We start from the raw sequence: 24,095 nt of genomic DNA, 5'->3' as shown, positions 1-24,095 counted from the left end.
GTTAGAAATATTTGAATGAGTTATTTTTATTTAATATAAAAATTACCAATTATATATTGGATAATAATCTAGACACACAAAGACAAATATGCCATCTCTCCCTCCCCCAGTCCTGGGAGCAGCACAGAAGGTTTGTTTCCCAGAAAGATCAGCTGCCAGGACCAAGGACCAGTCATTGTTATGCACATTGATCAATGTTGCCCATGGCTGGTCTCCATTCGGTCCCTATAGAATAGCTCGTGTTTCCTTATACAGAGCAGCCAAATTTAGGACACTCAACCTAGACATGAGGATTTTTGCAGAGGTCAATATATGACTGATAAAAAATAACTATTTTTTAAACTGAATGTGTGTATGGTGGGAGGGGTGGATACACACACACATACATTCAGTTTAAAAGGAAGTTATTCTTGAATACCTTTCTTCCTTCCTTCCTTCCTTCCTTCCTTTCCTTCCCTTCCTCCCTCCCTCTCTCTCTCTTTTCTTCTCTTTCTTTCTTTCCTTCTTCCTTTTTCTTTCTTTTCTTTCTTTCTTTCCTTCTTCCTTTCTTCCTTCCCCCTCCCTCCCTCCTCTCCTCCCTCCCTCCTTCCCTTCCTTCCTTCTTTCCTTCCCTCCAGAGATTGCCTTATATGTATGCAACTGACAGTGTTGATTGCCTACCCAACATCCATTTTGACTTATTTTTCCCTTCCTAACAGAATTCCAATTTTATTTAAGTATTCATGCTACTCTATGAATTCATGTGCTCGTGGGAAGGTTGTCTTCATCTGCAATCCCTGAGGATTCCTCCTGACTGTTTGAGCCAGTGATTCTCAAAGTTTGGTCCTGTGGTCATTGGGAGGGTGGACTCCTGAGACCTTTACAGGGAATCCACGAGGTCAAAACTATCTTCATTTTAATAATAGATATTAATGAACTTTGTCACTCGTGTTCTCTCATGCGTGTAGAATGGAGTTTTTCAGAGGCTACAAGATGTGTGATGATATCACCACTTAGACGGCTAATGGAATGTGTACTGTGGCTTCTTTTAAAATGTTCTCAGTTTTCATTTCTAACACAATGGATATTGATAGATCCAAAACAGATATAGATATCCAAAATCTCTTCAAGATTTTTAAGAGTGAAAATGGATCTGGAAACTAAAAACAAGTCTTGAAAACTGCTGATCTAAGCAAATGCTTGTGGTCCCTCTCCATTGCCAGTGATTGGAGTAGCATAAACCTGGGACACAATCTAGCCAATTAGAAGAAGCCTTCAGGGTAGCTGTGTGTATGTGGTTCTGACAAAGGATTCTCCATTCTTAAAAAGAAAACACAGAATTGAGGCAGCTTTTGTTTATGTATTTATGTATTGCTTCTGGACATTGTTGTGTCTGGATGTGATGCCTGGAACTGCACGACCACCATGTTCCAGCCTGAGGATGAGACAGCCACAGAGGAGAAGCCCTGAAATTCCATGCTCAGAGCTCTCCTTGCCTCTACACTCCTTGTTATTTGAGATAACTCATCCCTGTAATGTTTAAGTCTCTGCAAGTTGGATTTTCTGTTACTTGCAGGAGAAAGCCTCCTCACAAAATATGCATTATGCCTAACTCTGTAAACAATAAAAGAAATAACATCAGATCACTGGAGGTGCTCAGTTTGGCTTTTACTCTTTTTGGTACTTCTTTTAACTTCACAGCTAGTAATTCCATAACAGAATAGAATATGTTTCTATAGGTTATTTTTGGACTCTGTTAAAAGACTCTCTGTTAGGACATGCAGGGCTCTAGTTTTGCTCATTTCCTTTAACAGAGTAAACAACATAAATCAAGACACGTGAGTTGTCTAGTTCTGGGCCCACATCAAATAAATAATCAGCACCCTAGGGTGAATTCTGTTTGTATTTTTAAATCCCAAAGGAATGAGTTTATACGTTAACTTGAACATCCCAGTCTTAAAGTCAGAAAATAAGCAGAATTGGCATTGGCAGTATGATATCTAGAATTTTAAATTTGGATATATTGCTAGGGTTTTACTGATCCAGTAGTCACTGTCATATATCTATAGAGCTGCTTTTATATAATGCATGTAACTAAGGAGCCCAATTTAAAAATGAAAAATATAGTTGAGCCCATGAGCAATTCACTGGAGATAATGAATTCTCAAATGGTAGAATTTTGTTGATCGAATCAACTTGGTTATTTTTGTGTTTCTTGTAATATTAGTGTCTATCTATCTATCTATCTATCTACCCATCTATCTATCCATCTGTCTGTCTGTCTATCTATGTGTATGTATATATTTCTACTTAAAGAAGAGTAATGGAAGACCTACTATGAGCCAGATCCTGTGCAATTGAGACCCATTTAATTATCCAAAAAAAAGTATTTATCAACGTCTATGCCCAAAATACTATGTTAGTAAATTGGCAGTTAGTGGTAAGCAAATAAGGAAAACTTCATCATAATATGGATTTTCTGAAGTGGGGCTTTCATCCTGAGACCTGAAGATAAGGAGCCTGTCATGCAGTATTTGACAGGCATCTCCTTGGCAGTGTGATGAGCAAAACTACAGGCTCTGATCCTTTAAGCCTATGGGGCCATTACAAACAGAATAGACACTGTGATATATAGCAACCAAAGTTACAGGGTCACTCAGGTTCCATAGAAACTGTTTATTTAGTTTTAGGTAACAAAATACTTAGAATAATGAAGAGAAATATTCAATGAGTACCATTGGCAGAGCTGCAGGAAATATTAATGAAGTTCTCAACAGGATTGGGCTTCATCAAAGAGAATTCCACATAATATGATGTGAGTGTGAATGTAAAAGTAAAGAAACTAAATGCTTGTAAATGGCCAGAATAAAGTTTTAAATATATCTAAATATCCCTGATAAGGCCACATTACTGTTGATATTAGGAAACATTTATTTTTTATTTATTAATTCCTTTTATGGTTTACAAAATGCTCTGTGTGTTAGGCACTGTGTCCTAGTTGGTGGGGTTGGAAATTAGAAAGGGGCAGGTTTCTTGAAAGCAAGAATCTGCCAATCTTGTTGAAGGACAGACTTGTAAATATACGGTGAAATAAAAGAGGTGTCTTAGAAGTAAGCAAATGCCTTGGGAACATGGAGAAAGTACTTTCCTAACTCCACCTGGCCTGTGCATATCTTTTCAACATCGTCTTCTGCCTTATTTTAAGGTAGCGTTAACTTGACTATTTAGTGTTTGAAATGTGATGGACTTTCTCAGTCTAGGCTTTGTACAGGCTTTGCTTTGTGTCTGGAACACTCTGCCCACCCTCTCATGCATGATTGATTGATTACCTAATACATTGTTCTCCAAACCATCTTTCCTAAATTAATGTTTCTCAAATTGGGGTTCCTGAACCATCCATATCATAAGTGTCTAGGAATGTGCTTTAAAAATGCAAATTCTTGGATACCTCCACACCAGACCTACTGAATGAGTAGAGATTCAAAGATATGCATTTTCATACATTTCCCTGGAAAATTAATCTGCATACTAAATTTGATCCCCACTGTCCTAGATTGTGTCAGGGGTCTCTTCTGTGATACCAGAGCCACAATGATGTCTTCCTTCCATAAGACTTATTGCCTGAAATCATTGCTGGTCTGTTAAATATGTCTGCTAGCTGTCAATTGTAAGTCCACTGTCTCACACAGAGTGTGATTCTCATAGGTGACCAATAAATAGATGTAGGTCTAACAGAGAAGGAGCGGATGTTATCCAGGTAGTTAAGGGACAGAAGGGCCTTCCAGGCAGAGAGAACATCTGCACCTACTAAGAGAAGAGTGAGAAGTTCGGTTCTATGTAGTACAGATGGGGCTGGGTGGGTGGGTGGGTGTTAGCTAGTGAAGGGCTCTAAGTCATGCTATGGAGGTGAGGTTTCTTTTGGCCTTATCAACAATCAATACCTACAGAAAGCTATTAAATATGGCATAACAGAGCAAAGAAGGACAGAATACAAGAGACTTAGGTATCAGACCTGGATTGGCCACGGACTGGGTAATTTGCTTTAAACAATTACTTGACCTTGTGTCTTAATTTTCCTAACTGGTAATTGGGTATAATTATCTCACACTTTCTTATTTTACAAGGATGAATATTTACATAGGCTGTACAAATGTGCATACCATGAAAAGCATAAAAACATTAAGTAAATGCCAAGTATTTTTTGTAATACAGTTTGACATTCCTCTTTCAGGATTAAAAGCTTTATTTGAGAGATGTGAATATTCCCGATAGTTAAATTTTCACTGTTTCTCTATTACCGAAAGACACAAAGTACTCTTGAGGGAAATACTCTTTACTTGTATATATCGCTTATATCTTCCATTAATATCAAGTTATTTATTTATGTTTTGTGATGGCACATTTTACTCTCTCGTAAGCTCAGGTTGTGTGGGTCTGCATGGCTTGTATTTTGACACTTCATGTTTCAAATGTCATCAATGGCTTTTGACATATAGCAAATGTCATATTACATCTTACAGCAATGTCTGTTCTTAGCAAATTGCTGATCTTTTCTTTTTCTTTTTTTAATATCCAGAAAAAAAACAAAAACCTGCCTGAATTGGCTCTATCACTCTCTTAGTGTCAAACAATTGTGACTGTGTAAAATGTTGCACATTCTGGGGCTAATATTGGTTCTGTGCTATTTTCCTTGGCATCACAAAATCCACTAGTTTTAACAGAGGGGCATAACTTTGCTTTGAAGAAATGAGTGTTTACAAATTAATGTAGATAGTCAAGTTTTCAGATGCTTAAAGGAGTTAGTCTATACTAACTTAACCAACTGAGTCATTCAAAGTTTTAGTACTACATATATTCAGTTATGAGTCAGTATGAAGTGGAAGTTTAGTCTTTATGACAAGCACATAAGCATTTACATCTTAGTTTTCTCATATAAATGCAGTATTACTTGGGTATGTTGAGGGCCCTTGAATCTAGGCAAAGGCTTTTGGAACTCTTTGGAAGAGTAGTAGGAAGAATAATGATGATGATGATGATGATGATGATGATGATGATGATGATGATGATGATAATAAATGCATGTATAGGCACTGACCTAGGAATCATGCTTTTTATATTTATTTCCACTACAATTCATGTTGTCAGTACTATTTATCACTACTTTACAGTGGACAAATCTCAGAAATGAGAAAATACAAGTCATATGTTCAAGGGCATAATTCATCAGCTTAGGTCTACCTACCTCCAATCCATGCTATTTCAGCACACCATGCTGCTTCTAAGTCAGTATTTGAGGGCAGAGAGATAGACTCTAATGAGAATCAGAAGTGATATTTCAGTGATATTTAAAGTGTGTTGGGAGGTAGAAACTATGTCAATTTCAAATAAGAAATTTTCTTTGTAAGATATTTGTGGTTTCTAAAGAAGATGATATATATTATATAAGGAGAAACCTTGCAGTTCTTCCTGATTGGATGGGACTCTTATATGTTAGCAGAAAACCTTGGGAAGAATGAGAAAGAGAACAGTGGCATTTTCCAGTGGTAGGGCCTTTATTTGCATTCTCATTCATCCACTTCTGAGTAGCCACATTCACTGTTAAGTTTGTCTTCCATATTTATTCTGTAGCTCAGCCCATATAATAGTTCCCTTGCCTAGTTCCTTATAAATTGAATGCAATTATAACCTAAAAATTGAACACAATGACTTAGAAAATGCATTATTTTTAATATAATCAAGAGTTCAGAATGACTTGTGCTTTCCTTAGTTTTTGCAACCTATTTCTTCTTAGCTAATTTATGTAAAAGTATCTTACAAAAATACCTGGGATATTTTTGGAAGGTTTTTAGGGAGGCAGCATAGCTTACATAAAGAGTTCGGCATTTCAAGTCATAAAGACTTTGCTTTAAATCTCAACTTTGCCACAAGAGCTCCTGTATATATTTTAACATTAATAGTGTCAGCTTCTTCACTTGTATATTTTGGATGATAATAGCATATACATGGAAGGGAAATAGAAATAATATTTTTAAAACAATTATTGTAAACATAGAGTGACGGTGGATAAAAAGACAAGACACATATACATGTTGCCTACAAAGACTGACTTCAGATCTAAAGACACACACAGAAAGTGAGGTGATGGACAAAAGATATTTCATTCAAATGGAAATGAAAGAAAGCTAAGGTAGCATACTGAAATCAGATAAAATAGACTTTAAAATAAATGCTGTTACAAGACACAAAGAAGGACAGTACCTAATGTAAAGGGATCAATCTAACAAAAAAGTTATAACAATCATAAATATATATGCACCCAACATAGGAGCACTGAAATAAAGCAAATATTAACAAGCATAAAGGGAGAAATTGACAATTATACAATAATAGAGGACTTTAATACCCCATTACATAAATGAACAGATCATCCAGACAGAAAATCAATACAGAAACACTGGTCTTAAGTGACATATTAGACCAGATAGATGAATAGATATATACAGAGCAGTTAATCCAAAACCAGCAGAGTACATATTCTTTTCAAGGGCACATGGAAAATTCTCCAGGACAGATCACATGTTAGGCCACAAAATAAGCTTCAATAAACTTAAGAATATGTAAGTCATATCAAGCATCTTTTCAGACCACAATTGTATGAGACTAAAAGTCAAGAAAAAAATGCAAAAAGACACAAACATGTGGAGTCTAAACAGCATGCTAATAAACAACCAATGGATCACTGAAGAAATCAGAGAGGAAAATTAAAAAGTACATGGAGACAAATAAAAATAGAAATACAATGATCCTAATTCTATAGGATGCAGCAAAAGCAGGTCTAGAAGGAAATTTTATATCAATACAAGCCTACTTCAGGAAATAAGAAAAATCTCAAACAATCTAACTTTACACTAAAAGAACTAGAAAAAGAAGAACAAACGAAACCCAAAGGTAGTAGAAGGAAAGAAATGAAGATCAGAGCAGAAATAAATGAAACTTAGCCAAAAAAAAAAAGAAAATATCAATGAAACTAAGAGCTGGTTCTTTGCAAAGCTGACAAAATTGATAAACCTTTAGCCAGACTCATCAAGAAGAAAAGAGAGAGAGGGCCCAAATAAATGAAATCAGAAGTGAAAGAGGAGAAGTTACAACTAACACCACAGAAATACAAAGGATCTTAAGGGACAACTACAAAAATCATATGTCAGTAAAATGAACAACCTAGAAGAAATGAATAAATTCCTAGAAGCCTACAATCTCCTAAGACTGAAATCAAGAATATTAAATATGAACAGACCAATTAACAGTAATGGAATTGAATCATTTAAAAATTTTTTTAAATAATTAAAAAAAATTCTCCCAATGAACAAAAGTACAGGACCAGATGGCTTCAAAGGTGAATTCTACCAAATATTTAAAGAAGAGTTAACACCTGTCCTTCTCAAATTATACCAAAAAATTGAAGAAGAAGGAATGCATCTGGATTCATACTATGAGGTGAGTATCACACTCATATCAAAACCAGAAAAGACCTGCACACACAAAAGAAAGAAAGAAACAAAGAAAGAAAGAAACAAACAAACAAAGAGAGAAAAGGAAGGAAGGAAGGAAGGAAAAGAAAGGAAAAGGAAAAAAGAAAACTACAAGCCAAACTTGTAAATTCTGAACATAGATGCAAAAAAATCCTCTGTATATGCACTATATTCATAGGTTAGAAAAATGAATATTATTAAAACCATACCACCCAAGGCAATCTTCAGTTCAATCCCTATCAAAATTCCAGTGGCATTTTTAACAGAACTAAAACAAATAATTCTAAAATTTGTATGGAAACACACACACACACACACACACACACACACACACACACACACACACAACCTTGAATAGCCAAAGCAGTCTTGAGAAAGAAGAAAAAAAACTGGAGGTATCACACTCCTTAATTTCAAACTATACTACAAAACTATAATAATCAAAACATTATGGTGCTGGCACACACACACACACACACACACACACACACACACACACAGACACATAGATCAATGGAACAGAATAGCAAACCCAGAAATAAACCCACACTTATATGGTCAATTAATCCACATCAAAGTAGGCAAGAATATACAATGGGAAAAATCTTTTCAATAAATAGTGCTGGAAAAAACTAGACAGCTATATGCAAAAGAATCAAACTGGATTAATTTCTCATATCATATACAGAAGCAAACTAAAAATGGATTAAAGACTTCAATGAAGACCTGAAACCATAAAACTCCTAGAAGAAAACAAAGGAAGTACACTCTTTGACAGCAGTCTTAGCAATATTTTTTTGGATCTGTCTCAGACAAGTGAAACAATAGCAGAAATAATTAAATGGGACTACATCAAACTAAAATGATTTTGCACAGCAAAGGAAACTATCAACAAAATGAAAACACAGCTTAGTTAATGGGAGAAGATATTTGCAATTGATGTATCCAACATGGGATTAATATCCAAAATAGACATGGAACACAATTTCAAAATATTAAAAATATGAGTAGAGGACATGAATAGACTTTTTTTTTCAAAGAAGACATACAGGTGGCCAACAGAAACATGAGAAGATGCTCAACATCACGAATCGTCAGGAAAATGCAAATCTAAACCACAATCACATACCATCTCACACTTGTCAGAATGGCTGTTATCAAAAAGAACAACAAATAACAAGTGTTGGTGAGGATGTAGAGAACAGGGAATTCTGGTGCGCTTTTTGTGGGATTGTAAGTGGGTTCAACCACTATCGAAAATTGTATGGAGATTCCTCAGAAAGTTAAAAATGGAACTGTTATATGATCTAGCATTTTCATATCTGGGTATTTACCCAAAGAAAACAGAACACTAATTTGGAAAGATCTATACACTCCAATGTCATTGCAGCATTATCTATAATAACCAGGATATGGAAACAACTTATGTGCCCATGCCCATGGATAGATGAATGGATAAATTCATAACTTGCTACAACATGGATGAGTCTAGAGGGTATTACGCTAAGTGAAATGTCATACAAAGACAAATATCATATGATCTCACTTATTATGTGGATTCTAAAAAACTAAACAAAACAAACAAACCAAACCAAACAATGAAAACAGTCATACAGAGAAAAAACTGGTGGTTTCCAGAGGGGTTGGCGGGGGGGGGGGGCAGGTGGAGGGTGGACAAAATAGGTGAATGGGTTTAAGAGATGCAAACCACCAGTTATAAAATAAATAAGCCATGGTGATATAATATACAGCATAAGAAATATGGTCAATGATATTGTAATAACTTTGTATGGGGACAGATGGTTACTAGATTTATCATTGTGATCATTTCATAATGTATGCAAATGTCAAATCACTCTATAGTGCACCTGAAAGTAACATAATACTGCACATCAATCACACTTCAATAATTTAAAAAATATTGCATTATTTTATAGTAGGTACCCAATAGGTGTTGAATATTGAACAAATGCATTTTTAGCAAACAACTGTTTCTTACCACATATTAGGTAACAAATTTATAAGAAGTAAATATAATCTGGAACCATCTTAACGTTTTTTTTTTTGCCTCTCCATATATGTAAGAATCTGAGAAATCATTATGCCAGGCCTCATGCTGAGAGCATTTTCTGCTATCAAGGACTCTTGCTTTCTTCATTTCTTTTCAGAACCCTCTCAAGGTTTGCATGCTTTTTATACATCTAAAATAAATTAACTTTCTTAGAGATAAGACTTGATACAAAACATTTCTTCCTTTAAAGAGAAGTGGTCATTTTCTGGCATTTCCCCTGATTTATCCATGTGCTGATTCTTTTACCTGGAACTTGGATTCATGGTGGTCAGAATAATGATATCCTTCAAAGACCTTGGCACAAATACAGGCTTCTTTTTAACTGAATTCTAGGAATAAGATCTGGCAGTTTTGATTTAGACCCTTAAGGCATAGCTGCAGTGACATGTCACTTTCCACTGCTTTGAAATCCCACAAGGCAAAATCTTCATACAAGTTTATGCTTCCCTTCTCTTGTCTTCTTTCTGTAAATACCTCTGATCTCTAACTCTATCCCTTGAAAACTCCCAATCAGTAGCTCATGTGCATTCTGAATTACACTAGCGTACATTGAGTTATGGTGGCACTCTACAAATAGCACTTAGTCTTAATTAAAGCTTTTTGGTGTGGAAGACTTTTGCATAGCAGTGTTTGAGCAGTCTCTTATGCTCATAATCTCAGTCTTTGTAAGCATAGAATGAGAAATAGGCATATGTGATGCTTTCATGAGTATGTAACAAATATGTACCACCACTGTAGAATATTTACAGGAATATTTGGAAGACCGCAATTTCCTCCCCACCCCTGCCCCATGCTCTTACACACTTGAAGAGTGTCAATTCACATCTCTATTAGATTTTTATTATCATTAACTGGAAAGTTCTCACAGAATCTCGAGAAGAGTGGAGTGGTAGGAAGAATAATGACCCACAAAAATAGCCAAATCCGAATCCTCAGAACCAGTGAATATGTTAAGCTAACTGGCAAAGAAGAATTAATGTTGCTAATCAACTGTCCTTAAAATAGGGAGATTATCCTTGATTATCTGACTGAGCCCAGTACAATCACGAGGGTCCTTAAAAGTGGAAGAAGGGGTAAAAGAAGAGAATTAGTATTAAGTGTGACTTTGGAAGAAAGATACACAGAAATGCAACATCGCTGGCTTTGAAGATACAGGAAGGGGGCTATAAGCCAAGGAATGTGGGTGGTTTTGGGGAGTTAGAAAAGACAAAGAGATGGGTTATTCCCTGGAGGCTCTAGAAAAAATGCAGATTGACAGCAGCTCGATTTTAGCCCAGTGAGACTGGTATCAGACTTCTGCAGAGATGTAAGACAAAACATTTGTGTTGTTTTATGCTGTTTAAGTTTGTGCTAATTTGTTACAATAGCCACATAAAATTAATACATGATTTCTTTTATTTTCCTGTAAGAAGAGAGGGATGATAAATTAGCAAGGTTTACATGGGTGTTGAAGGGGGAGACAATAAAGAGGACAAAACTAGAAAAAGCACTGTTAAGGGATGTTAATTTCTCATTTTGATCCATATGTCCATTATATGTCTTCCCTAAATGTGGCCAACAAAGTGCTTTGTTGGTGATCCCTGGCGGCACTCTTTGATCATTTATGATGGAAATAAATTATAATTTACCTGATAGAGAGGAAAGTCCTTATCCTCTTCCAGAAAATAAACAGATTATCATAATAAAATATCTATCTGAACAATCTAGGTCTGTTGAAACTATTATGCCTTAAAGGGGGGAAAAAAAAGGTTCATCTTGTATTGTAGTTTTATGTAATTGCATCACAGCAATTTGTCCAAATGATCCTTGTTAAAATAAAGAAATGGGCTACTGAACAATCTTACCACAAATCTTGAAGACAATGAGACATTTGATCTTGTCGTGAATCATAAATGATTGCCTCGTTATCTTTTATAAAGACTCAAAGATACTTTGGGAGATTGATTTCTGTCATAGAAACTCCATGCTCACCGATCAGTACCATGGACAGAACTAAGCATGTGAAAATCTTGACTGGAAGGTCAGTGTATATAAGCTGCTTAAAACACCAAACATGATAAACTTCTGAGAGGACCACTTTGAATTCTAATCACTCTGTCTTCCTCTTTTCATTTTTTTCTTGCTATCATTTTGAGTGAAATGTTGTAATGAGCATTGTGGTATGCTTAGATTAATCACCAGAATCCATAAATAAATGGTGATGGAGATAATGATCTAAATTCTATAAAACATCTAGAGTGTAGAAGAGATTTACTAAGTATTCGTTACAGTTCATAAAATACATGAATGAAAATTTAGAAGTTTGAAACATTATCTCAAAGCAAGATAGCCCTAGCAATTTTCTATGATATGTGGTTGATATACTGACACTGGTAGCGGGGGTAGAGTTTGGAAAGAGGAGATGAAGAGAGATGGGGGACAATTTCCTTTATTCAAAAAATAACGAGGTAACTTCTGTAATTTCAGACATTACTGAAAGTAGATATGGAGCATAGTTTAAAAAAACTGATTGTCTTTCATGTTGCAGAGAATCTTGGATTGGATTCTGAAGTTGCTAAAGCAAACACCCTGGGTTTTGTTGGCTGTCTGGCTTCAGTCCAATACAACCATATAGCACCACTGAAGGCAGCCCTGCGCCATGCCGCCACTGCACCTGTAACCATCCAAGGGATCTTGACAGAATCCAGCTGTGGCTCGATGATGGATTCGGATGTGAATGCAGTGACCACGGTGCATTCTTCATCAGGTGTGCAAGAAAATACTCAAGGGAACTTCTCGCACCAGTGCTACTCTGATGTCTTCAAGAAGCTTCCAGGCTAAAGGCTAATATTACCCAATTCCTTACCTTGTATGATTACAGGTGGTTAAGAGTTATGACTGATTTCTTAGTGATATTTAATATGTTTAGATAATCCTAATTTTAATAAGATGAGTAGTTAGAAATAGATATATGTGTATATGTTTAACTGTATGTACATTAACATATATGTTATTAAAAAAAAGAACATCAAGCTTGAAGGCACGTTGATCTGGGTTGAAATTCTTGCTCTGACACTTATTGGTCTGGTGACATTGAGTTACATACATTTTTGAATAATAATCTGAAAATGTATATATATATGTATATATATATATATATATATATATATATATATATATATATATATTCACTACTGTTTAAGTGGTTGCTCCTCTGAGGATTAAAGAGTTTAGGGGTCAGGAAGGCAGGCTGGTTGTTGATCTATCAATAATACAATTCATGTGATTAAAAGCGACCTTCCTTGATAAACGGAAAGTCCCACAGGACTACCATCCATATACCTTCTCTTATTTTGCCGCTTCCTGAAATACCTTTTCTTTTCTTAGTCACTGTCATCCTAGGTGTCTTGGAGAGTTCTTAGGATTTATTTTAATCAGGTGTGGTCATCAAATGCTGAATAAGTTATGAGTTACAAGCAAAGAAAGGGCACAGAGTTTTGCTGCTGCCTGCTCATCACCAATCTTGGTGTTTTCTTGGCAGTGGTCAGGTATGTATCCTAGAAAGAACCTGAATACGACACTTGGCTAACCTTGATTGGAGTTCTGAATCTTCAGTGAATGAACTACCCAACTTTGGGCAGGTTACTTAATGGCTTTGATATAATTTCCTTATCTGTGAGATTGGGAAAAATTATAATCATGTTGTAGTCATTTCCTGAGGATTAAATGATACAGCAATACTAATGATAGGTGCTATAGGTCCTGACAATTTTATGTGCACTATATGCATACCTATAGGATTATTAACCCCCTTTAATACATTTGCAGATTGCTATTTAAAAATATATGTAGCTCAGTGTCACCAGACCAATAAGTGTCAGAGCTAGGATTCGAAACCAGGTCTATGTGCCTTCAAACTTGATGCTCTTTGTTTTTAATACCGTATATGCTAATGTACATATAGTAAAATGTGTGAGGGTTTCTTGGGGGTGCTAATTCACCAGCACTTTTGCCCTTTCCTGCCAATGGAGTCAGAAATCTCTTGTAATTAAAGAAACCTCTGAAGCAGAGGCAGGTGTGCTTGAGGGAAGAAGTCGTTGACATGCGTAAGAACTGTCCAGCAAAGAATAAAGGGACTTCAAGGGTAGGCTGAGAGGTAAGCTGTGGGCCAAGGCAGATACGAGCAGAGTACCACCATCCTGTCTTTTAACCTCTTATCTTACAACTTACATAGAAACGAACAGGGTCATGAATCTACAGGGTGTAAGCAGTATACTTCAAATGCTTTTTTGGGTGTGATTGGGTTCCTTCCAAAATGCCAACTATATGCAGGTGTGTCATCACAACACCATATTGCAGACCTCCTTCTAGGACTTTGAGTGTCTTTTACACCTTTCAGATCTTCTTGGGAAGACAGATGAGCGGGGACCACTCACCAACGCAGTGCAAAGTGACTCGGCTCTCATCGGAGGTAAACCATTCTTTGTGGCTGAAAGCAGAAAAGACATCAGTGGTTCTGTGCTCTGGAGGAACTTACCTGAATCCTTCCTCAGTGTGGCTATCCAGCACCCAGAACCCTGCATGATCTAAGAACGTGAGGTTTTTCATGAATAGTCGCACATGCTGGGATGATCAAAGGCACCCTCCCCTCCAAGCCCCGCACCAGCAGCTCCATGAAGGGATCCCTCCCTGAACCACCAGACAGCCGAGCGCATAGTCAAGAGCTGGATAATTTACTTCGAGACAGGCAGCGTGCATCCTGTTTATCTCATCCACTTGTCATTTTTCCTAAAGCACAAAGCAAACTAATAAAACTACATATGGGAAAAAGCCATGTTGGGGCAGACAGATGGGCAAAGCTGTAGTACTGTTGGCTTTTCTCCACCGAGTGGATCTAATGAGCACGGTGAAGCCCACAGGACTGTAGTTTCCGATCTAGCAGCACATATGGTTACAGAGGCAGCTCTTGTCCGCTCTGCTGTGAGCTCCGCTCTCCCTCCCACCCCCATTGCTTTTCCATTTTCTCACAGCCTCTTGGCCTCACTGCTCTATATTCTGCCTCAGCTTGGCTGTTGCCTCCAGGAGCTTGATTTTTCCATCTGGGCCTTGCAACACGGAATGAATCCCAAACTTGTTTAGTGTAAGATGCCTGTGAGAGACAGAATTCATTTCCATCTGAGAACCATGGTCCTCACAGGTGGCCCCATCTCTGCTTTCTGGCAGGCTAGATGGACTAATTCACACCAGATGGAGTTCTGCTCTTAAAAATCAACAGTAACCATTTATTTAGCGGCTATGGAAAGAACCCCCACTATGGGTCAGGACCAGCGCTAAGTACAAGAATACAAGGATGAAAGACACGGACGCTGCCCTGCAAGATCTCACAGCTTGGCGGGGGCAAGGCGGGGTGGGCTGGGTAAACAGGTAACAATAGAGCCAGTGAGTAGTGTTTTAGACTGGAAAGACAAATGGCAAGGGGAGCACAGAAGTGCATTGTTACAATAAGGTTGTGAGGAAACACACACACACATACCCACACACCCTTTCCTTAAGGAAGTTCTTCAAATGTCTGACCTGAATATCTGCTTCAGGGTAAAGAGTCCAAGTTGATTTTTTTTTGGCGACAAGAAATATAGGAAACTGTCTGGTGCCTGTCTCTCTTCCTATAATTTCTCATTTGACAAATGGAGAAAAGACTTTTGTGACTGCTGACTTTTTCCCACCCATGTGCAGGCTTCTATGAGCCTGTTTAAGGCAGGAAATTCATCCCAACCCCTGAGAAAAAGTCCTGGAGGTTCACAGCCTCCCACCCTGAATAGAGTAGAAACTGGTTCTGTATTTCATCTCTGAATGCTGCAGCCCATTCCTGGGTACCACTCACTATATCCAGTTTATTTCTAGGTTTGTTAACTTACCTGGTTTTACTCTGCCTTGTAAACTTTGCTGACTTTGCTATTCCCTTCTCAAGAGCCTTCCTGGCAAAGGTAGGGACAAGACCTTAGGGTCAGTGAGGACAGTTTGCCAAGTAGGTCCCGTAAAATCACATACAATCAAAGTAGGATAGTACCTGACACGACAGGGCAGAAGTTTGCCATTGCAGTTGACTCTGGAGGACAGAGGGGTACCATCTTCAAACGAGCCTATGCCTTGCAGCGTGCACAGCAGGGTAGAATGACCTGAATATTTAGTAAGCATTTCATTATTAATAAAACATTTTTAGCAAAGCAAAAATATACCATAAACAAGTTTACATCCATAGAGCATGTATTGGGAAGTGAGATATCTGTGTATTCTTTTCTAGGATGCTAAAGTAGTTCTAAGATACTTATTTGCAAGGTGACAAAGAAATGTGCTAATTAAAAATGATTCAGACACATTCTTTAAAGCAGGTCTTAAAGGAATTTACTAAGAGATCCTTTGCTAGTCTGATTCCATATCTATTTGATGGCTTTCTTACTCCATTAAATAAAACTTCCTCTTATTGAAACTGGCTTGAGCACTCACTAGCCTGAAAGAGGTTTTTTTGTAACTGAAGCCTGAACGCATTTCAGCCTGTGTTTATTTCTGGACATGCGGCAGAGTTTGTTGTTTGTTTGTTTCTTTCTCCTAAGTGCCTTTCTTGTCTACATTGAATTCTCTCTCTTGATCGGATGATTTGTGATAATTTCCCTCTCTCTCGTCCCTCTTTCTCAACAGGAGTAATAGCAGTGGTGATATTCATCATCTTCTCAATCATCGCCATCATGAGCCGCTTCCTTTACCAGCATAAGCAGTCACATCGTACCAACCAGATGAAGGAGAAGGAATATCCGGAAAATTTGGACAGTTCCTTTAGAAATGACATTGATTTGCAAAACACAGTGAGCGAGTGTAAGCGGGAATATTTCATCTGAAAAACTGCAGGGCCACCTCATACTCTTCCTTTGTTGTTCATTTTTGGTTTCTCCTTCTCCTCTTTCTCCTATCTTTCATTTTGGTGATTCTCTTTCTCTGTTTTCCTTTTATTTTTGGAACATACCTGCATTCACCACAGCATCTATCCCCTCGAACCAGCCCAGAATACCAGGCAGCTATGGCCACTGCCTTCCTCTGTGACAAACTTATCATGGTGAAAACGATCATATTCAAGAGACTGATTACTTTAGACAAGGAAGAGACACATGTGTGCACATGTCCATATTCAGTTCTGTATTTCCACTTTCTAAGATGCAGCCTTCAGTTCTGCAACCATTCAGTCTTACAGGCTTACCTTGAACCTGAGCTCTGTGACTTCGGCATGAAACGGTCATCCTCAACACCCTCCCCCATTTCAAGTCCACTCCGACCAGGGAACTCAGGGTACCAAAAGAAGATGCTAGGGCCTGGTTTGTGTCAGTGGCACTTTAAAAGGAACAAGAGAGGTTTGTTTTGTGTTAATTCCCCCCCCCCCCAGGAAGCCCATTACCCTAACTCATCATCATCGTTCGCTCTGACTCATCCCCTGAGTATTTTCAAATATAGGATTCCTGATAGTCGTGAGCTATTGCTTTGTTCCTTTCTTACCACTCTCTCCCGGGGCTGACACTTTAGAACAGCACACAATAGCATAAACCTAGGGGAAGCATGGAAAATAGTCGCTTGAAACTAGGAGGTAAAAAGAAAGCTGCTAGGAAGTAGATGTTCTATAACTTAAAAAATGCCTCTTCCAATTTTGTGAGAAATACTAACTAGGTTATTCCTGGGATTATTATACTGATATATATATATATATCATTGCTGCAGCAAAAAGCAATTCAAATAAAAGTCTAAATTAGCACTTGGTTCCATGAAAGAGCTTAAACCATCTTAACTCAGCTTTAAAGAAAAACAAAAACAAAAAACAAAGCAAGACAAACAAACAAAAAACTGCATGAAAGCAAAGAAATACCAAACAGAATTCTTTCCTTCCCTCTCCTCACTAAAGATCTGGTGAAGAAAGTAAACACAGGTTTCACATTTTAGAATAGACATAATAATCCATGTCTGTCCACTGAGCCATTTCTCTAGGAGGTTTAGGATGAACTGATGTGTGAGGCATTCTGACTAGCTCCAGGGAGACCCCACTGCTTAATTTGAGAGGAGCCCTTAAGTCCTACACACATCACATTTTCAGATCCACTTCAGCCTATGTATATAAAGGCCCCACACACACTTCTTTCTGCAGGCATAAACTCCCAGATGAGGCAGTGACACATTTCAGGGTATTTGCCCCTTTTGATACCAAAACATCCGTGAAACACAGTCATTCCTTCAAGAAGTTATCTTGGGCACATGCACGAGGTGGTGGTACGAATCCTGGTGATTTTGCTGTAGTGATATTCCTCACTCTTTGCCTCTGGTCAAGCTTCAGGAAAAAGATAAGGGGGAAAGGATATAAATGCTCCAGTAGGCTGGGAATGCGAATAGAATGGTCCACAGACGTGGAAATTACTTGCTAATTCTCTTTACAAGACAGACTCGATTTGCATCCCATCTTGTTCTCCGTGTGTCCGTCACTTCTGACTATTTAACACTTTCCTGCATGAAAAGGCTCACAAGGAGGAATTCCTCAGCTTCACCCCATTTCAGGTCTATTCCAGACTTTTCTTTCAGTGTCAGAGCACGTGGGGTAAGGATTTCATTTGTAATCATATTTCTCAACTTGAAGATGTTGTTCCAAATACACCCTCTCTTTTCAAACTTTTCTGTGGATTCTTACTTACTCATTCCCATTATATCCTTTTGCTAGCAAATTTATTTTAAAGGGGTTCTAACAAAGGTAACTTTTTTTTTCCTTCTAACTTTAATAAGATGAATAATCCATTCATAAGAGGAAAGATCTTTACTGTTTCCTCCTGCCCTGTTCTCTCCTATTTCCAATGTTCACTCCTGAATTTTATCTTTCCATAAAAAGGCTATATAAATCAGCCTTTTGCTTGGTGACATAGTCCTTCGTCCCCTGAAATAAAAGTCACCATGAAGTGTAGTGGGTTTAGCCCAAAGCATCTCCAGTAACGAAATGGAAGGGAAAAGGAAGGTGTGAGTAATAAAACTGGAACTGCTCATTATTCAGTCTCTGAGAAGTAGGGACTATATTTTGCTGACCCAGTATTGATAGAAGAAATGGAGTACTAACAGAGGCCGCCTTGGAGGATCTGCTTTTCTTATCCACTTTTATAGGCTTGTGGGGGGGTTCTGCAGGGTGAAAAATTTGGGAAGCTACATCCTTGTCACATCTGCACTACAGAATCTACCAGCAAACCTCCCCACATCTATAGACTATCCATCCATACATACTGCGTATCACAGACTTAATGACGAATGCCAAGACAGTGCAATCAGCACGTCACTCTTATAAGAAGAGTCTCAGGGCTAAATAAGAATTATTTTTACAGGGTTGGAATATTTCATAACCCCAGAGAACACTAACTTTCACCAGATGTGTATGGAAAGCAAGCAAGCTGCTCTCTCCAAAGGAAAACACAATTTGCAATGACAAAGAAGTGTGAACTCTGCCTGTCTTTCCTCCGTGGTACCAAGATCCATGGAGTTTTGTGTAATTGTTGAATTGTGTGAGTGTTTCAATCCTTGAACAATTATAATCTAAAACAAACAGTCCTTGAAAGCATTCTAATGCCTCCTTAACCACAGTTTTCTGCTTCAGGTTTCCTGACTGCATGCTCTGGCCAACTGGATCGCCCTAATCCTACATTTTAACCCTATTTGGTAATTGCTGTTTACCAACATATTTTATGGAATGTGGTCACTTTACAGGAAAACCAAAAATACATGTGCAATTTCACATTCTAGGGGGGCTATTTCATTGATACTATTCCCACCAAACAAATCTGTGTATGTAAGCAGCAGTGTATTTGCTTACCCTAAATATATATTTAACACTGCATCTCTGTGTGTGTGTATAGGTTAGATCACCATGGTTTTTAGGAGAACTTGTCTACAGAATTAAACATTTGTCACTTCTCGAGATATATTTTTAAGAAACGCTTAGCCCTTCTGTACTCTGAACTGCAAATGTAATATTTATTTTAAGGATCCTAGGGCTGATTCTTTTAAAACAGTTTTTATCCCCTTTAGTAATAACAGAGATGGTACCCACCTGACTTCCACCTTTTGTCAGACTGATGCCCAACCACAGGGTTGGTCACAGGAGTAGGATCAGAACAAAAGAAAAAAAATTGTTCTGTACTTTACTCATTCATGAAGTTTTTATTGAATACCCAATACTCCAAGGGTTGTGCTAGATATTGGGTGTATTCATATACATTACGCCTTGTTCTTGCCTTTGAGAAGCCCAAAGTCCAGCAGGGAAGGCATGTATTGTTGTAATAGGGGTATGCATAAAATGCAGTAAAATATAGGGCTAAGGTTCTACACTATCATTCTAGTAACACCTTTGCTAGAGACGGAAAGAAACATAATTTCTGGAAAATATTTATATATATTTTTTCTTGTTTTTTACTTCCACCTTCAGTAAGCTGCTTTGTTTCTCTTCCTCGAAGCAAATGTCAGTCTACACTGGTGTGTTTCTGTGGAGGGAGATGGGTTGACTCTTTAGGGGTAAGAGTTAATGATACCTGTCTCTAGAGAACTTTTGGGGAGGGTACATTCTCTCCATTCTTGTTTTAATTCTGGGTGGGGGGTTCTGAAAGTCCTCCTTTCATGGATCAGACCTAAGTGACAACTCGGGGACCGTATTTGAGGTAGGAAACAGCAATCTCCACTTCTCCCCTCTTCCTTTTTTTTCAGTTCTTTTTTGCCGCGTATTGGTGAACTATTGCATGCCCTTGTTCTTCTAGACGTTCCTTAAGGGGTCTTTGTCATACCCCAGCTCCTCCTAAAACCCTACTGTGTCCTGATGAACCATTTTGACTCAATTTAGGAAGATCTCTGAGAATGGATGAAGGATATCTTTGAGTAATTCATTGACTCAAAGTGTCATGCATCTAAGTGAGGTCTCATGTCTCTGCTCTGGGGGAATTTTTCCAATCCTGAAAATCACATATTTCTCTTCTCTGCAGGAAGCTCATTCAGTTACAGGAGCTACACTGGGAAGCTCCAAGACATTCAGAGAGTTAGGAATCAGGCTGTTGAATTCTTTCTTATAAAGAGTCTTGACAGCTTGTCCACCAACGCCCGGTGTCCTTTGAATTCCCCCTTAGCTACAATCCATCAAAACCGCATTGGGAATTGGGAAAAGCCTGCCAAAGGGAATTTGAGACACAGTGTATAGCTCTGTTACTCATTTTTCCTTAACCTCAAGGGTTGGACATAATTAGTCCCCCATTGTCCTAGAGGTCCCAAGTAGACGAAATAAATAAAGAGTCTTCCTTATTCCTGCAGGTGCAAAGGTGGTTAAAGGAAGACGGTGTTGGCAAACTCAAAACTTTCAGAATGCTTGGAAGATAACTGAGTGCTATTTCATGTCTCTCATGCAGTTTGATAGTGTTTTCTTTAAAAAACACAGAGTCTGATTGAATTACTTCGATATACTGTTCTTGGGTCTTTCTTACCCTCCCCCCATCTCCTCACCCACACTCTTACTTGTTAAGCCATCTAGTTTGAAGATTTTGCTTGTCCTTAGTTTTCATCCCTGCTTTTACAAATTCCAAAGAGCTGAACCTCCTAAAGGGGGAAAAAAAAAAAATCACAAACGCACACCTACACAAACTCTTTGTCAAAATAGGTTTGTTATTCAGGCTTCCTTTGTGACATTCTCCATACATCTCTGTTTGACAGGGAGAGACACATTTCCTTTTGAGTTGACAGTTATTTGAAGCCTTCATAGAAGGTTTTCATATTTAACTCTTTTTTTCTGTTTTTGAACAACTTTTGTGTTACTTTCCACTAAGGTACTCTGAGGGAGAACAGAAAAGCACACTTTTTTTTTTTTTAGTGAAATATCGTACTTTGTAAGCAAATTGTCTGTCTTTTGTAATGTTTATAGTCTACAAAGTGGCCGAACAGACGTGAGCAAATATGAAGGCAAAAGTTGGTTTGGGTGTTTTGACCACACCCCCTGGGAACAGGTTGAGGAGGAAGAGGGGACACATGGAGACAACTGATGACCTTCCTGCGAGAGGAAAGTCACTGCTTCCACCGTGACTCACTGGCAGCAGCTCCTCCCACTCTCCTGGCTCCTAACTCAGGAGTCTCTTTAATGCACTTGGATCATCACCTTAGGGAAAGAGGCAATATCATGGGCTTTGCATGAGGAATCTTTACTTAACTTGGCACGATATTTTTGACTCTTCCCAGCTCTACATCAGCTACATCTTTTTTTTTTTTTTCAAGATGTTTATTTCATCAGGAATTTTCCAGGATGCTTTAGAGTTATCACCACAATGATCTAACCTGCCCTGGTTGAATACCCAGATACAACTTTAAGGAAAAGGAGCTGTCAGAAAGCTCCCTAGCTCCACTATCCTGAATCAGCAGCTCCATGGGTAGAAGCCCTGAGGTCCTGAAATCAGACTAGGGGGTCTTTCTCTCCCCTTCATTGGTCCTGCCATGCACAGGCAGGCCAGAATGATGTTGAGGTATGATACTCCCCACCCCTGACAGCAAATACTGCCAGGGACCCACCATCCAACACTATCTGGGAACACTGTTTTCTTCACCCCTCCCCAGTGATACAGGGGAACTTTTGCAAAATGGCAGGAGAAAATAAGAGAGTAATCCTAGGCCATGATCAAAGGTGAAGCTAATTGTTTTAGTGATTAAATCCTAGTCTTTATTTTCATGAGCATCACATTCTTCCATGCTTCTGATGCCAGCAGTAGCCTCAGAGGACATGAAAACAGGAAGCAACTGGATCGTTGTATTCCCCTGCAGACTCTTTGGAAGGCCTTCCCTTAAGTAGAATTTTCAGTGACACCTTAGGGGGTAGTATTAATGAGCTTCTGCCTAGTCAGACGTTCCCATTATAGTCAACCCCATCCCCAAGTCTTCACAGGAAATAGTCTCTTCTCTTTGAAGGGCAGTGTCAACCTGTGTAACCTTCCCCTGCCTTAAATACTCATGCAAAAAATACCAAACTTTGCTTACAACAGCATAGTTATATGGTGAGAAGGACTTTGTATTTAGTGAGGTCCAACATCAAGAATGTTCTCCTTCTGAATCTGGTAGTTGACAGGCCTCCTGATAAGCTGTGCTGTCTTGGGCTGTCACTTCCCTCGGTGCACTGGAGGAGGCTCAAAAGGTGCAGAGGTGTCATCAGGAATAGGAATGCAGGCTGAGGGGGGGACCACAAGTCTGCCTCCAGGATATGCTAGGTAAGGAGCTAGCAAACTTTTTCTGTATAGGGCCAGATAGTCAGTACTTTAGGCTTTATAGAACAGCCTGTGTTGCAACTACTCACCTTTGCTCTTGTAGCAGGAAGAGGGCCATACATGGACAAAGAGGCATGGCTACGTTCCAACAAAACTTTATTGACAAAAATAGGCAACAGGTCAGATTTGGCCCGTGGGCTGCAGTTTGCTGAGCCCTGTGATACCATATTACAATGTCCACTTCAGATGGGAAATCAGTCTTGTTCTGGCATATAGTGGTCCTCCTTTTTGAAGAATGGGAAAGAGTAGGGAGATTATTTTTAACAAGGAAACAATAAAATACAAAATAACCTCTTCAAAAATATAGATGTCAGATTCTTATTACGGCAAAAGCACAAAACAGGTCACCTCTCTCTGTAGATCTTCTGGAGTCTAGCTTTTCCTTTTGACCTTCTCATTTTTGTTCCTGAAACAGAATCCCAAGTGATGTTGCCTCGTTCCAAGTCAGTTTTGTAGACCACGTAACATGTCTTAATACACTGTATGGGGAAAAATAAAAGTTAGCCTTAGATTTCTTTGTTTTCTATGGTTCCTGTTGTACAGAAGAAAGACTTACTCTGTAAATAATGTATATTTAATAAAGAGAGAATTTTGTATGATTTTGTGTGGAAGACAAATGCCTCTTGCTGTGTTTTCTTGGGTTAATGAAGAGTCACACAATTAATCCCTTGGTGCCCATTCTTATTCCTTAGACCATTAACTCCCAGACTACGTGACCTGTGGGAATGCTGGAGAAACATGAACCTCCCACTTCCTGGGTTTGTTGATTTCACCAGGCTTAAAAGGGGTGCCACGGGCTCTCTGAGCCCTCAACGGTTTTTACTGGCTTGTGCGCCTGGCTCAGATGTGTACAAGAGCAAGCTCGTTGACTTGTTTAGAAGTCAAGTTCACGGCTCAGAAGCCACTCTGGTTTCAGGGATGCACATGAAACCTGGGTTGGGTGGGGGGAGGTCTCCTAACCCTTACTCAGCACCCACCCACTACCTCACAGAAGCCACTTGCCTCACCTTGCCTTGCCTTCCCTTTCTTCTCACAGACAGTCTTAACTCCAGCTGTTTGACATGCTAACCGTGCATCGTCATGAAAAGGAACTCACTTCATAGAGTGTTTATTAAGATTTCTATGTATGGAGTAGTCAGTCAACATACAGAAATTGAACATGGACATAGATTTTCAACAGGACAGTATCAT

At 38.5% G+C, this 24,095-nt stretch overlaps 1 protein-coding gene across 2 annotated transcripts in view; it reads left to right on the top strand.

Moving 5' to 3' along the window:
* CNTNAP5 (contactin associated protein family member 5) overlaps positions 1 to 23,503 on the top strand; it is an 881,311-nt gene extending 857,808 nt beyond the window's left edge. The window contains exons 22-25 of one of the 2 annotated variants that reach the window (XR_009009129.1): positions 12,107 to 12,325; positions 13,958 to 14,029; positions 16,255 to 20,133; positions 20,917 to 23,503. Coding sequence is in view for 1 of the 2 variants with exons in the window: in XM_007169254.3 (XP_007169316.3) it covers positions 12,107 to 12,325; positions 13,958 to 14,029; positions 16,255 to 16,428; positions 21,521 to 21,546 (491 nt within the window). In the remaining variant the exon portion in view is untranslated. The remainder of the gene's footprint in view (positions 1 to 12,106; positions 12,326 to 13,957; positions 14,030 to 16,254; positions 20,134 to 20,916) is intronic. The other variant, XM_007169254.3, reaches the window with a different exon arrangement.
* The last annotated feature ends 592 nt before the right edge of the window (positions 23,504 to 24,095 follow it).

The sequence above is a fragment of the Balaenoptera acutorostrata genome, chromosome 8 (assembly GCF_949987535.1).
Source record: "Balaenoptera acutorostrata chromosome 8, mBalAcu1.1, whole genome shotgun sequence".
Taxonomy (NCBI): Eukaryota; Metazoa; Chordata; class Mammalia; order Artiodactyla; family Balaenopteridae; genus Balaenoptera; species Balaenoptera acutorostrata.
Note: the sequence above shows the minus strand (reverse complement) of the source record. Positions and strands in the feature narration are given on the sequence as shown.